Source organism: Corvus kubaryi, unplaced genomic scaffold, assembly GCF_017639235.1.
Source record: "Corvus kubaryi isolate FWS band 111438036 unplaced genomic scaffold, C.kubaryi_AGA036_p1.0 138, whole genome shotgun sequence".
Classification (NCBI taxonomy): domain Eukaryota; kingdom Metazoa; phylum Chordata; class Aves; order Passeriformes; family Corvidae; genus Corvus; species Corvus kubaryi.
In genome coordinates, this window is record NW_024580672.1 from 6,436,173 (window position 1) to 6,452,392 (window position 16,220).

Consider the following 16,220-nt stretch of genomic DNA (forward strand, 5'->3'; position numbering starts at 1 on the left):
TTATTTTGAATTACCTCTCTATTCTTTGAGCACAGATTAAGAATACCCGGAAGGTGGACTGATACAGTCAAACAAGGAAGATATGTTGTACCTTTATTCTAAAGTAATCTAACCTAACACTTTTCTGAGTTTGAGAGAGATTTGACTGTTTCACAAGGGAAGCTGGTATTTCTTTTTAAGTCTTCTTTCCTTTTTCAATAGTATGACTTGGACCTAAGTTGTGGCTTACCAGAAAGGAGGTTTTCCGTAAAAAATCTTTGGTAATTGCAAAGATTCTTAAAGAAAAGTGGTTTTAGGAGAGACTTGGCACAGTTTTTCAGACTGTAGTCTGGAGAATGGAAGAAAAAAAAAAAAAAGAAAATTAAAGCAGTTTCGTGAAATCTAAGAATCTATTAAGTTTATTGGAATTTTAGTACTAATTTTAGTGAGGGCAAAATCTTATCCTTTGAGATTCTCATCTGCAATGAATCTCCAAATGGGTTGAGGTCCACTGGCTATCACAAGAGTGAGATCATAGTCTGATGTTAATGGGAGAGGGATTAATAAATCACGTATAGTTTAGCCAAAGGTGGATCATCGTTAGTACACATTGTGTTTACATTCTGCCATGGCTGGTGCCCTATAAACATATATCTTGTAAATTAAGATATACATAGATCTGTAGGTACTTCTCTTGAGTTCATATAATTTCACTCCCTCTGGAAGTTTAGTTATTTATATCTATAAAGCACTTCAATTTCTTTTACAAATCAGCCTTTGATTATTGATTTATTTTTAAATGCACTTAATGTGGTTGGATAACTGACCTTCATCTACACTGAGCTTTTGCTGTGCTGTCTAGAGAGGTGTTGGCTGGAAAAATGCTAATTGGTTATCAAGGAGAAGGTAGGAATAGGCTTGAGCTGCCTGTAATGAAATTCTTGCTCCAAGACCCTCAGTCAACGGAGAATGGAGAATTTCAGATCTCTGGGGAATTAGAGGGATCATCCTCCCTTGTCCTCTGAGACCCAGAAGGATTGGCTTTTACAGGGAAGAGAGTACATTTAGCCTTGCTTATTTTCATGACATGGTGAATTTGTAAACCTCTTTGAGTTATGTAATGGCTCCCAAAGTCAGCAGAGAGAATTATTTTCACCCTTGTAGGGTCTTATTAGCTGTTTAGGGCTTGTGACAAGCAGAGCAAGTGTTTCACTAGGGAGTCATGGCACCCACAAGTCAACACATGTATATTTGCATAACATCCACACGAGACTGGCCCTGTTTAGTCCTGTGTATAGCATTTTTATAATGCTTTCCCCTGCTTCCTAACTCAGCCAGAAATCCAAAATAAACCTGGGTGGTTTTAGTGAGCAAGTGTGCCCCTGTGGAAAGGGAAGAACCTAACTTGATCACTCTGTAACAAACAGCCTAATCCAACCACACTTCAAATAATGCCGGGAATCCTGATCCTGTTCCATCCCTTTAAGATACCCTCTCTGAGTTCCAAATGTGTCTTGGAGGCCTTACAAAGGCCACTGGGGCAAAGCTCTGTGAAATGTACATAGAGTGTGAGAGAGCTTAATTTTAAAAGGTAAGTGCTCATGATACCTGTTTTGTACTTTGGAGTTCCCACATTCATGAACCATGTGTTGCTCAAGCTGGGGGTGCAACACAACTACTCTAGTCAACAGAATTTCTTCTGATTTATACTGTGTAAATGAGATCATTGTATAATCTCTTCTTTTTTTGGACAAAGAGTGAAGGTCATATTTTTCTGTGCTGGACATGAACTCTACACCTTCTTGTGTACTGGTTTCCATAAACATTATTAGGTTTCATATGCTTAGCAGGAGAACTAAGCAAAGCTTAGGAATTGTAGACCATGTGCTAGAATTCATCCTAACTTTCATGCTTATTCATGCAAAATCCTTCTCTCAGATACACACTTTTCTCTGTAGAGAGTCCTAAGCAAGGAATAAAATAATGTGTAAACCATAGTGTTTTTCCTTTATGTACACTCTTAACTGGTCCAGGATTGAATGGGCAGTAAAACAGTGATTCATAAACATGGGAGGTGGTTGACAAGAATTTACTACAGCAAATTCAATAAAAGGGTAATGATCATAGACTGTTCCAGTGTTTTATTTAGATCTTTGAAGCTACTTTGAGGCCTTGCTTTGTGGATTTCTAGTGTGATCCGATACAGAGCACAGGAGTGAAAATTAGCAGCTAGTTATTCCTGCAGTAATTTTATAATCTATGCTGAACTGATTTCCTTACATTTCATGAAGTTAAAAGTCCTGACTCTGAGCTGGCACCTTAGGATTTGTTTTACACTCAAAGGAAAGAGCCTCTCTTACCACCAGTATCATATTGTGTCAGTAAGCCTGTTTACTTTGGCAGATGAAAAGTTTCTTCAATCTGTGTACTGGTTTTGACTGGGATAGAGTTAATTTTCCTCATTTTAGAAGAAACTTGCACTTGGATTTGTGCTGGAAGCCGTGTTGATAATTGAGGGAAGTTTTAGTTATTGCTGAGCCCTTACACAGGGTCAAGGCCTTTTCTATTCCTCATACTGTCCCACCAGGACCATGAGCAGGCTTGGGGTGCACAAGAAGTTGGGAGGGAACACAGCCAGGACAGCTGATCCCACATGGCCGACAGTGTGTTCCGTACCAATCTATGCCATACTTGGCGTATAAAGCTGGGGGGAGAGGGAAGAGGCAGGGACATTCCGAGCGATGGTGTGTGTTCTCATAAGTCATTGTTAGATGTGATGGAGCCATGGAGATGGCTCAACACCAGCCTGCCAACGGGAAGTAGTGAGTGAATTCCTTGTTTTGTCTTGTTTTGTTTGCATGCACATCCTATACTTTATCTGTTAAACTCTTAACCCACCAGTTTCCCCACTTTTCCTCCTTCAGTTCCACCACCCCTATGCAAGGGAGACTGTGCTGGGCTCATTTAGCAGTTGGGGTTAAACCACAGTAATCCAAATCTGTCATTTGTCTCAGTTTGGTCTCTAGATATTGACAAGAACAAGTCGATGGTCTTCAGATACTGACATATGTTCTGGTTCAGTGCAGTTGAAATGAAACTTTTGTTTCCTCAGAATCTTTGACTTTCTTTTTTCAAGTTAATTCTCCTGCTTTTAGTTGATCTGGTTTTTTTTATTTGAAGTTTTAATAACAAGTTGCATTTTGATAACAAAAAAGTGGAAAAGATATTTATTACTTCAAAAACATTAAAATGACAATCCATTTTTTAAGAACTACATTAGTTTCAAAGTGCTTTGTGCAACAACAGTACTTGATTTGGAGACTGAGAGACTTCTGTTTTTTAGCCAGTGTTTTCTGAATGCTTCAGAAAAGCATGAGCTTTTGAGAATAAGGCTTCAGAATGGAAGCAGACAGGCGTAATGGTACCTGTCGTTAGCACTCTGTAGCTCTACAATGGCATGAGACTGGGAGTACAGACTGATGAGCAGTGTGGCTTAACTCAGAACAGCACTAACATAATCAATGATGCTCTGATTTTGGAATTATTTAGTCAATGATGAAACCTCAACCTTCTTCTAGTGTTGGTGTTCTCTTATTTCTGTGGCATGAGAGTGGGGGGCACAGGGAGCACAGATGTTAACATGTTGGCTTTCTTTTATTGTTCTGAAGCAGGCTGTTTCAATCAAATGTTTGTTCCATACAGGAAGCACTCAGGAGGGGAAAAGACAATGCTCCAGAAGTGGCAGGTAAACTAAATCTTGGCTACACATGATTAAGCAAAGAATTTCAGCACACAGATATATGTGTGTGTACATATGTACCTCATGGCCTAAGCTGTTCTCTCACTGCTGGAGGTGAGGTTGTTGGCAAGAAGAGCACAGTATTTACATCTGGTTATTGCAGTTTTTGCTCCTCCTGCTATGAAACATATGGTGCTACTGTCTGGCAGATTAAGTGTGATTTTGTGCACAATTTTAATTTGAGACCAAAGAGAGCCACCTAGTTGAATGCCTGTTCACAGATCATCTGTACATCTAAATCAATGTGCCAGATGTTTTGCTGAGCTGGGAGATGTGTGTACTTTTCTGTAGTCATGATCTTGGTGACTCGAGACAAAGGAAGAAATCCATACCTTCTTGTTTATATGTAGCACTTTGTGCAGCCTTTTCTGTATAGGCAGTTGTCCAGGGTTTTCCAATATCCAGACTGGATGCATTTGGCTCACTTTTAAATCGGGAAAAAGTGCTCTGTTATGCAAATACAGCATAAAAGCACTGCATGATTATAGACAAATGCAAATGGCTTGTCTGAAGAAGAGACAGAATGAAGACAGGTTCTGTTGAATGGATTGTTGTATAAGAGGTATTGTGTTGATCTGAATGGCAAAGGATGATTGATTTCACTATTTATAATTCTTTTCCTGGTGGACCTGGGAACCATAGGCTTCTGAGGGTGCCTTTGCATGGTTTTCAGGGGCAGAGTCTGTAGATTTTAATGCTTGTTTCCTTTCCCTGCAGAAGAGGGAGATCAGCAACTTTGATTACCTCATGTACCTGAACACTTTGGCTGGCCGCAGCTACAACGATTACATGCAGTATCCTGTGTTTCCGTGGGTCCTTGCTGACTATCACTCTGAGGTCAGTGCTTGCTGCAGAATTATATACTTTCTATGGTAGCAACTACGCAAAGGATTGGTGAATTATGCCACTGAAGCAGAGGGGTCTAGACCAATGGTTTAAAATCTGAAATAGTTTGAACTGTACTGCTTCTATATAGATTAACCTTATCTTCAAGTCAGCATACTGAGGATCATGTTCTGTCTCACAAAGGTGGATGAACATCTGTTTAATACAGACCTGGTTAAGGACAGGTTGCATCAGCTCAGCAGATAGGTATGAACAGGTTTCTGTGACCACAGAGAAGAAGTTTTAGACAGAAAAGACTTGACAGCAATATGCCATCTCACAGGTCCTTTATTTGTGAAGTTCTGGAGGAGGGTAAACCTGTGATCTTCTTGTATGAGCAAAACATTCAACACAGTCTTGCCACGATCCAGTATCACTGGAATAGTCATGATGTCTAAGATCTTAAAATCTGCATCTTTGCTGGGTTTTCTTTTCAGACTCTAAACCTCACTAATCCTCATACATTTCGAGACCTGTCAAAGCCCATGGGAGCACAGACTGTGGAGAGGAAACGCAAGTTCATCCAGCGCTTCAATGAAGTGGAGAAGAGTGAGGGTGAGTGTTTTAGGAGACTAATAGACAGCAGAGGCTTGAGTCCCCTCGGAACATCCAAAAACTTTGCAGAGCTGTGGCTAAGGGAAACACCATGCCAAGGAGAACCCCTCTCTCTGCTGTATACAAGCTGATTATTGATTGAAGGAGAAATGTCTCCTGCAAATACTGCCTTATGTACCTTGTACTGCTGAATTCTGTTCTCTTCCCTTGGACAGAAAAAAATGCTACAGCAAAAAGCAGTGTTCCCTGGAAAAGACTGTGCTGTTAGCTAAGCTACACATGTTGGTCTTATTTGTTAGCTAAGCTTCATGTAGGAGGCTGCTGCACACAGGTTAACTAACAGCTACCTTAAGAAAAGGAAACAGAATGTTAAGGCTGTTGACCTCTGGAGATCAAGACCTTATTGGCGCTACTGGAGAAAGGGATGGTCTGGAAAGTTAAAGGTCTTATTCTTCAGAAAATGAAATGTGGAAGGCAAAAAGTGAACATACTTCAGTAGTAACTGTGCACATTCAATGCACATATTCAGTGCAAGGTGTGCTTTAGCTCACAGGTCTTTGAACACATCTGCTTAAAATACCTGTTCCCTATTTAGCTGTATTGTGGTAACTGGATGCTGTGGGCTTGAAATGGTGGCATTTTGTACTGGAATCTGATTTGTGTGCAATTTCCAGGAGACCTGTCAGCCCAGTGCCATTACTGTACTCACTACTCATCAGCAATTATAGTGGCATCTTACCTGGTCCGAATAGAGCCATTTACCCAGACCTTCTGTTCTCTGCAGGTAAGGGGCAAGATAACTTCTTTCCTGCACCTTGTTATGAACTATTCAGTGCATTACAGAGGCTGTGTAATGAAGGGGGATTGCCTCTGACATTTTCTGTACTCTCTGTGTGGACTTGGGGCTTACTCAGGGCAACCTTTATGCCATGAATGTTGAATTCAGTGAAAACATCCTAATGGGACCATGATTGATGCAAGGGAGAAGGATTATTTAGTTTTGTGAGAACTGAGGCATGTAAACAGATAGCTAATATTTTATTACCTGTCTGACCATAGACTTCTGACTTTGGGGCAGATGAGACTTGGTATCATTTTCTGTGAGATGGTAGGTCTTCTAAGCCCAAGTACAGTCATGTGGCTACTGGCAAGCACTTGGAGCTTGCTGTGGTGGCATAAGGAGCATTCCTGGGCCAGGTGAGGATATTTAGGTTCTGGTAGGTGTGAAATGATAGGGATCATGGGATCAACTTCCTGAAGAAGTGGGATGGGATTACATCCAGTGCTCCAGAAGGAATATTTTAGTGTAATCTTGTTCTGAACTTCTTACTGTTTATACAGTGCCAAGCTGGCTCTCACCATGGAATTGAATTTATGGAAATTGAACGTTGTGTGTACCTTTCCCATCTGCCCAGCATACAGGGGCACCAAATTTCCTGATTGCCCTTTTCAGCAGGCAGCTGGTAATGCTCAAGCAAATACACTTGGGCTGCAGCAGAGAGTTGTTACCCTCATTTCTGTAACGTGCTGTGTTGTAACAGGGTCTACCAGGAGGACAGATCCTCCAAGGTGTATTTTTTAAGGAGTATCTTGCTGAAATCTACCTATCCTTGTGGAAAAATACAGGAAGATAGCCAGGCCAGAATATTCCACATTTGGAGACTGCTGTATGGATAATGAGGGATGGCCATGTCTCCTGCAGCTTTCCAAGTGCTTTGCTGTTGTGGTTTGGGTTTTTTTTTCAGTGAACTAATACAAATAAGGTGCTGTGTTAATTAAGTAATAAGCCCCGTGATATTGGCTGTTACCAGCAGTAGCTGATGGTTTAGTGAACCACCTGAGGCAATGGTTGCCATCACACTCTGTGAGCCATATGTTAGCTGCAGTCATGAATGACTGTGGAGCAGTTATTTCTTGTTGTAAACAACAAAGGCTGCCGTATCTCTCTGGCACACTTTTCATGCGTAATGAGTTCGCAGTCTGAGTGAATGCTTTGTGGCTGTGTTTGTGTGATTAGCAGGTAACCAGCAGTTTTGTGAGGATAGTTGTCTTCAAAGGCTGCTGAGATCTGAAGCAGTCAAAATTTTGTCCAGATGTGGATCCACTGGAAGAAACAGTAGAACTCCTTCCATTCTTACTCTTTTGCTTTTATGTTGGTGCATGTTCAGCTGAGCTCATTGTTGTCATTTACCCCAGGTGACTGGTCCTATGGCAGCTTAGGAATTGCTAACTGTGAGATGCTGTCAGGCAAACAGCAGATCTGAGAAGTGTATGATCAAGTCAATGGCAGGTTGCAAAAAGAGAACTGCCACACTTAAGACCCTGGAAGGGTGCTGCTGCCTTTGGGAGCTGTGAAAGCTTCTCAGCATCTTAAAAATTGAAAAAGCTACATTTACATCTGCAAATGGACAGTCTGAATACATGACAAGGAAATGCAACAACTTGGGTGCGCTCTGTGAAAAGTTCATGTTGGCATAACATCTTCTCTCAGGTCAAACAGTTCGATTTGCACCTGACCACAGAAGGCAGCAGCGAGCAAGCGCTGCCTTCAGTAACGGGACTGTACAGGAGGAACCTTATTTCACCTTTTTTTAAGTGTCTTGAAATCTGGCTCTGGATAAAAGTTTGTATGTGCTGTGCATATTGTACTTGGAATGGAGGTAAAATTGGTTTATCAAACAGGTATTGGCTGGTACCTTCCACTTTACCTTGGTCAAGTAGCTCCTGGAATTCTTTTCAAGAATTGGCCTCAGCACCATAAAAGAGCAATAAAGGTTTCTGTGTTTAGTGTCTTTATTGGAAAGGCATTCCAGGACTCCATGCCTTCAATATTGAGATTTGCTTTTGATCAACTCATCTTTTTATCCCTTTTTATTCTTATCCCACTTTTGCACTTCAGCTGTCAGATTGACCTTTCCTGACATTTCCCTCTCAAAGGTACTTATAGAGAGCAGGGTCTTTACTCTTCATTGTGTTACTGACTCTTGAGCAGTCATTTAAGCACTACCAGCAGGTAATAACTTCTCAGCATCTCTGGGCATGTTGTAAGTCTTTGCACCATCATAAGCAACTCTTAGAAACACTTTGAGGTCTTTGGGTCTAGAGCACCACCAAGGTGATGCTTAGTGTTATAAATTTGTGAAGTTCTGACTTCTCTCCAGAGATCATTTTGCCTACTTGCTTTGTATATACCCTGCTGGACTGTAGTTTTTAAAAGCATATTTTTCCAGTATTTCTGATGACAGTAAGGCCTCTACTGAAAGGAAAGAAAACAGAGACTTACTGTGTCAAACTGTAGAAAAGTCATAAGAGTTCGTTGTCTTGCAATCTAAAAGCATAAAGCAATTCTTGATTCTCTTTTTCCCTTTCAGTGCAGTTTTTGCATTCATAGAGAGAGAAAACTCATTAATTCTGATATAAATATATGCAAATAAATTTATTAATATAGGAAATGGGAAAATCAGTTATTGCTTCCTTTATAAATAATACAGGCTTAAGTTTTAAAGATATTACTTTTCCCTAAAATGAATTAGACAGCCAGGGAAAAAATCACATTTTTTCGTGGTGGTAATATCTTTAACCAGATTTGTCGCGCTAACAGCATTTCCTATGTATATATTATTTTTATTTAATACAGGTAATCTTTTTATTACAAATCATATTGTTTCTCAGGAGATTACCACCAGCTCTCATAAAAGCTGCAAAAAAAGATGAAAAAGCATCAATCACCACCAGACACAGCACACTGTGTGCAGATTAAATATACAAAGCCCTTTAATATGCTTCAATGAGATACTTGTTAGCTGTTGATTTATTTATAGTCCTCCTTCTACTCTGTTTTAATTTCAATTTGAATTTGACTCCAAGGGTCCCTGCCTAATAATGATCAAGAGCAAGATGACCTTGTGCATCAGATTAACTCCAGATAGGCTTGCTCATGTGATTAGCCACTTTTTCACTCTGTCCCTTGAGTGGGTGTGGGAAGGCTTCACAATTGTCACTGGTATAAAGAAGGACAAGAAGCTAAAGCAGAACTATGCTGTCATTTTGAGATGGGGCTGGACCAGAAGCCTGGTCACAATTCACCTTAGGGGAAAGAGGGGTGGGATCCTTCCATCTGGAATATATGCTCAGTTTTGGTGTGAGTCTATCTCAAAAGACAAGCAAGGAATGGGGCTTCAGCACTTAGGGTTTTTTTGACTACTGTCTTCTAATAACTTATCCATGAAGGTATTTTCTCCCTCACAAAAGATGTGGCAAAAATTACTTCTTGACTTGCAGTTGCCAGACTGAGCAGAGCAGATCTAAAGGAGTTGCAACCTAAGTGTGCAAGTACTCAGGGGGAATAAAAAGGGCAGTGGTTCTTAGCATCAGAAACCCATGTGGGATCTGCTGCTGGGGTTCTTCTGGTCCGTGGGAGTGGGATCCCATCCTCACAGCATGAGAGTGCTTAAATGTTGTTTTCCTGTGTGATAGATTGCAAATCAAAACTTCAGCTGATTGTTACTGTACAGAAGTACAACATCCTCCTCATCTAGCACATGCAACAGTCTACAGGCAGAGAGAAAACTAACTGAAGGTTTTGTTTTCCCTTGAGGTCAGCCACAGACAGAACCTGACTGCATCTCATATCTTTAACAGATTGACTCTTGCACCTTGTCTGTGTTTTAGTGTCTTCATTATGCAATCCCACTGGCTTATTATTTTTGCCTAGGGAAGCAGCTTTGAGGATTGAGTGGTTGAGGGTGAGCAATCATTCCACACATGTTCACTGTACTGCAGAACTATTTAAAGGTACTCGTTCTATCTCTGAAAATCTCTCTTGAGCCCTGGCAGTGGGATGTACTGTTATGTCCCATGACACATAACCCAAATTAATTAACCCCAAGGAGAAATGTCTATATTAGCTTGGGAGCACTGCTGCCAGCACCTGAAGTAGGGATTGAGAAACAATTCAGTTCTGTCACTTTAATACAGTTAAAAAGTCAGCTTTCCTCTAAAACAGTTTGATTTTTCTGACAAACTCATTCAGATGATCTCCAAAAACTGATTTTTATTTGGTTATTTCCATTATTATAGAAATTTTATGTTACAGTAAGTTCTTTCATGCTCAATGTAGGGATTTATATGTAAAGGTAAACCTGGATTTTCACAAATGCATACAGCATCTAAAATCCCATTAGGAAATTCTGTAGAAAATATGGTTTAATTAGGAGGCACATATCCTTCATTCAGTAAGTGACTTTTTTTCTAAAATTTCCTCTTGAGGCCTTAGTTCAGAATAATGTCCTGGGACACTAAGGCTGCTTTTGTCTAGTGTTTGACTCTCATTAATCTAAACATGTTCAAATATTCTCGAGATGTGAGGTAGTTTTTTATCTCCTTTATTACTTACCAGTTCAGCTCGGGTCCCAGAATTTTTTTTTTTCTCCCCTCTTTATGGTGTCTCTCCTTCCCATAAGGAATGACCAGTCCCTGCACACTCCTGCCCACTGGGCCTTTCCTGTTTTCCTGGATCTAATGTATGTTACTTCAGTGGTAACCTCTCCTTCTCCAAGGATTTTTTTCACAGGACAATTGCACATAAGATTGTTCACACTTGTTTGGGTCACAAGTGAATTTGGCCATTGCTTGCAAATCACTTTGGGATGAAATAAATTAATTGCTTTCAGAAGCATTACTAATGGGCATGGTGATATTCTCAAGCTGCCCATGATGGCTCCCGCTTGCCTCTGTATTACTGCAGGCTGTGCTAAGACTCCAGGTTTGATGGCTTCTCAACATACATACCTACAAATCAGGACTAAGACAGGTCCTAGCATAAGATCACACTACTTAGAGCCAGGACAGATCTTGAGGCATCCCCTTATGAACCATGTGATAAGGGGATCATTACAAAATTAGCTAAGATGCCTTTAATTTAACAGAATAGTGACACAAGTCTTTTTGTCTGTCTCCATTTCACAGGGTGGGAGTTTTGATGTTGCAGACAGGATGTTTCACAGTGTCAAGAGCACATGGGAATCAGCATCAAGGGACAACATGAGTGATGTCAGGGAGCTCATCCCTGAATTCTTTTACTTGCCAGAGTTCCTAACCAATGCAAATCACTTTGAACTTGGTAAGTTCTAGTGTTCCATCCAGCATCCTACCAAAAGAAAAGATCCAGATCTTGTGTTGAGAGTCAGTCTCTGGACATTGTGGACTGATGAGTCTTTCTAATGATGAGATAATTTTTTATTCAAATAACAATACAAGAATGCAAGCTTCTGAAAACTGAATTATGTCAGAAGAACCAAGTTGCCAGCTCAGGAAGAAGCAAGCAGTTCCTACTAATTACTGTGCAAAAGAATTACACATTTTGTCACACAAAAGTGGATTTTTATATAACCAATCTAGTTGGTTGCTTTTGAAAATTTGGCCTGTATTATCAAATCTATGTAGCTATTGAAAATGTATTATTCCTTTGGAGATGTGTTAATTGTTAAATGGTGTTGGTGAAAGGTGGGATTGTTTTTGTTTTGGTTTTTTTTTTTTTAATCTCCATGAGATCACAAGGTGATTAAAGTTTCCAAATGTCCTCACTCTCATCTTCAAAGGTTCTGCACAACTCACATGAACTTGATACATTTTCCCTGTCCTCAAGCAGCATCACAATCCCCTCTGAATGTACACTGTCTCTAAACCTTTCTGCATCCTTGATGAAGGCTCAGAGAGAATCCAGAAAAAACACTCTTCAGAAATAGGCATGGAAGTTCTGATTCACTTCACTTGACAGGACTTTCACACCATTTGCAATGCAAAGCTGCTTTCTATAATAGACATTGTTTGGTTAACAATTAAGGCAGGGGAAAAATACCTGAAGAATCATCCTAAATCGGTGACAGCAAAGGCAGCTTAACCCATGGTATTGAAATCTAGCTGTAATTGTATTTAAGATACCAGTGAAATGAGGCATGCTAAAAGATAGGAATGTATATATTTATATATAAGAATAGGGGAAAAAAATGTGCTAGAAGTTTGTTAAAAGATAAAAAAGAATTGGAGTAGTTTCATCCTGAGAGGAGGCCAAGAAAAAAAGCCTGGCTGAAATAAAGACTCAGAGACTGACCTGAGTGGAACTGAGTGGAGGGACCCAAAGGACACCAGAATCTTGTCAGTAGAGAGCAAATATACAGGAAGATTTTACAATAGGCAAAGCCAAGAACCCAAATCTGTACTCTGCTAAACTGTAGGGATACTTGTGGTCCCAGAACTGAACCTCAATTTAGATTTGAATTCATCCAGTTGCACAACACTGTGCTCTGAATTAAGAACATATGCTCACCTTCTGAAAGGAATCAGGTTGCAAAGGACTTGAGAACAAAATCCCTCTCAGTGGCTCCTTTGGTAGGAATATTTGGCAGTGAGACCCACAGGATTATGTATAAAAAGAAAGTTGTGTAAACACATTTGTCTTGTCTGTGTTTGCATTCTGTACTAAAATGGTCTGTGCTGAGGACATGCATATTTTTACTCTGTTAATGACAATTACTAGAACATCTTCTCACTGCTTTATTACTGGATCAGAAATCCCAGAACACTGATTCTTCAGTATTCTATGGCCCTAAATTTGATGAACCTGAAACTGCCTGTAGGAAAATCACCTCAACTTCCTTTGACTTTGGTGTTTCAGTAAAGTTGTTCCTATTTTCAATGTGTCTGATTCTTGTTTTTGGTTCTCCCTTTGTAATTCCTGCAGGCTGCATGCAGGATGGAACAGTGCTGGGAGATGTGCAGCTTCCTCCTTGGGCAGATGGGGATCCCCATAAATTCATTCTCCTGCACAGACAGGTCAGTGAATATAAAGATTTGCGACAAAATGCTACCTGGGTGCCATTGAAAATGAAGCTCTGAAAGCCAGAGTTACAAATGAAAATGTTGAATCCAAATGTGTCCTATCATTGTGGAGTTTGTGTTGGTTCTGAACTTTGCATGTATATTTGTCTGCCTAATAATTTACGTTGAATCAAGGCAAACCTTTCAGACCAGATGTGGATTACATGTAGGTTTGTGGCATGACCATATCTCAGCCCACAAGTGTAAGAGAACATAATATACTGTACAGGAATTTATATGCATACAGTTCTGTGTTGTTGCTAACAACATGTGTGTTTATTTAAATTATTTATTTCCATCTCTGAGTCATGCCAGGACTAAAGTTATTTTTTTATTTTTGGGGGTTGGGATGGGGGAAACCTAATGTAATTCTCTGCCTTTAATGGAGTCAGCCTTGGCAATTTGAAAACAAATAGCTCTAAGGTCCTGAGACTTACTGCAATTAGTGCTGTCTATTAATAGTTAGAAAGTCTTCTGTGTGATGTCATCTGCTTCATAAAAGTGAAAGCAAATGCAGTTCTAGATGAAGATTGTTGCATTGAACTCAGACTTTGCAGCATAATATCTTGGTGCAGGTCTCTATAGTGCTCCTGCATTACCCCATCAGATTTCCTTGGGTGAGCTGCATGTGTGAGTGCACACAGATTGTTGCTGTGTACAGCTGTGATGAATGTATGTGTTAGCATTGGTGGGGCTAAACAAACAGCCCATGATTTTCAAGGCATTACATTATCCTGGTTTGTCATGTAGTTTCAGTTTTTGCCTCAGTGGGTGTAGGTTCTTCTCACCTCTGTTATGCAGGTCCTGCCCTTGGGATTTCACCTTTCTCTCTCCATAATCACTCTGTAGGTGATTATATTCAAACCTGTGGATACAACCATCTTTTCTGTTTTGGTATCTCCAGATAAGCCTTTCCTCGGTTGACCTCTCCAATGCTGGCTTAAATCCTGTCTCTGACCTCCTTACTACCTTAACTTCTTGTTCTTCTTTTGAACAAAACCAGGGTCATACTCTTATTTTGTAAATACTTTTCTTCACTGTTCACTGAACCATTAACAGCAACCACAATATTCCCACTAAGTTACCATTACTTTCATAGAATCATAAAATGGTTTGGGTTGGAAGGGACCTTAAAGATATCCTAGTTCCAACCCCTCTGCCATGGGCAAGGATACCTTTCACTGGACCACAGTGCTCAAAGTCCCATCCAACCTGACCTTGAATATTTTCAGCAATGAGGCATCCACAATTTTCTCTGGGCAACCTGTTCTAAATTCTAAGCACCCTCACAGTGGAAAGTCCCTTCCTAACATCTAATGTAAATCTACCCTCTCTGTTTAAAGTCGTTCCTCTTTTTCCTATCACTACATTCCCTTGTAAAAAGATCCTCTCTGGCTTTCTTGTAGGCTTCCCCTTAGGTACTGGAAGGTTCCTGATGCTGCAAACTCTTTGGCTTGTGAATGACTGAGTATGAGACAGAGCCTGTTCAACTCTGGTTTCATTCACACATGCTCAGGTTACTCCTGTGAGTGAACATGGATAAGGTCTGAGCCTGTGCTTGCCTACTTATTTTTGTGCAGTAATCCTGCTTTTGTGGGGTTTTTTTATGACTGTTGCTTATATAGTGTGACTGTTGATTATATAGTGAGATATTTCATCTTTTCATTTAAGAGATTAAGAGGCTCTCTTTAGTTTCTGTTTTGAATTTATGACCTGAACACTTCACTTTAAATCTGTGTCAGAACAATAATGCTAAAAATATTTAAATGAAGTTAAAGTTCTATCTTTCTGCTTTACCTATTTTGAAATGGATAACTCTTATTATGGATAACCTACTAAAAATTTTGTCTTCAATCATTTTGAAAATGCAGTCATCTACCAGATTTTTTTTTTGCCAAAGAACTGAAATTGAGATTAAGAGCCACGTTTAGAATGCTTCATTTCCTTTTCATACACAATAATAGGTATTACTGAGACAGACTTCTCTGAAGCTGTGTAGAAAGTGACTTAGAGGCTCAGAGCTCTGTTCACACTGAAAGGTGATGGAAGGGAAGAGAGAGACCTGAGCTTTTGTCAGAGCCCATAACTACATGATGATACAGCTACTAGGAGGAAGGAGATCCTCATTTAAGTTTTGTGTGCACTGCAGACTTGCTCATGGAAGTAAAGTCCTTGCTAAACTAAAGAGTTGAATCCAGGGAATGCCCAGTCTCCTACCTACTGCAAATTGGTTTTGGCCGCTGAGGTCAAATATGCAACAGTTCCCTCGTATTCCTCAGTGGCTCCTTGGAAGGTATGGAGGCTTTGGGGCTGTCTGGTTCCTTTCACTGCTCTGTCTCATGGTCTCTCTGTGACTGTCCAAGGTGCTCAATCTCTGTTTTCCAGTTTCCCAAATATGGGAAAGGTAACACTGTCCTTCCCTACCAGATGTGCTGCAGACAAAAAGCCACGTATGACTGAAAGATGCTGCAATTTTACATTGATGCTTTTTAAAGAAAAACATAGGGAGACATCCTGTCTATTCTACTACGGTTTGTTTGGAGTGTAAAATACTGAGCTCCTTACTGCTTGTGTAATGGTGAATACTCCAAAGGCACTTGGATACCATGGAGAAATCTGCTTTTACCTAGTACTTTAGAATAATGGTACAGTTTGGAAATGAATCTGCAGTCATCCCTGCATAGCATGGGTTTGCGGTCACTGTAGAATGATCTCAGATTGTGTGAACTAGATTTGTTTTGGGTGAAATGAAAGAAAAGCTGCACTCCAGTTGTGTGCTCCAGATGCTGGTAGCATTCAGCTTGCGGGAACAGTCTGGATTTAGTTGGAAGTAAAGCCCCCAGAGTGCATTTAATGTGGATACTGGGTGCTCTCTACCATTTGTCTACAGAACTGCTTCCTCTGAGCTGCACTATTTAATAACATTGGCACAGCTGATAAGCAAGTTAATTCAAATCTCAAATAGGAGCAGCTTAGCAAATGAAAGATCATGTTTATACATGTGTGTTCTTAATAATTTTCCAGACCTGATCAGATTTCCTGTACAGTCAGAGCAATATTGTCTTTTCAACCATAGCTGGTACCAGGTACTACACAGGGCAGTGCAAGAAACCTTAATTAGCCT

General features: G+C 40.2%; 1 protein-coding gene across 3 annotated transcripts in view; it reads left to right on the forward strand.

The window, feature by feature from the left end:
* The window catches only part of WDFY4 (WDFY family member 4), a 124,672-nt gene that overhangs the window by 92,181 nt on the left and 16,271 nt on the right, over positions 1-16,220 (forward strand). For 2 of the 3 annotated variants that reach the window (XM_042018862.1, XM_042018863.1), the window contains exons 48-53: positions 3,682-3,724; positions 4,496-4,615; positions 5,101-5,218; positions 5,893-6,002; positions 11,186-11,339; positions 12,960-13,051. In XM_042018862.1, coding sequence (XP_041874796.1) covers positions 3,682-3,724; positions 4,496-4,615; positions 5,101-5,218; positions 5,893-6,002; positions 11,186-11,339; positions 12,960-13,051 — 637 coding nt within the window. Of the gene's footprint in view, positions 1-3,681; positions 3,725-4,495; positions 4,616-5,100; positions 5,219-5,892; positions 6,003-11,185; positions 11,340-12,959; positions 13,052-16,220 lie in introns of those variants that run through there. The other variant, XM_042018864.1, reaches the window with a different exon arrangement.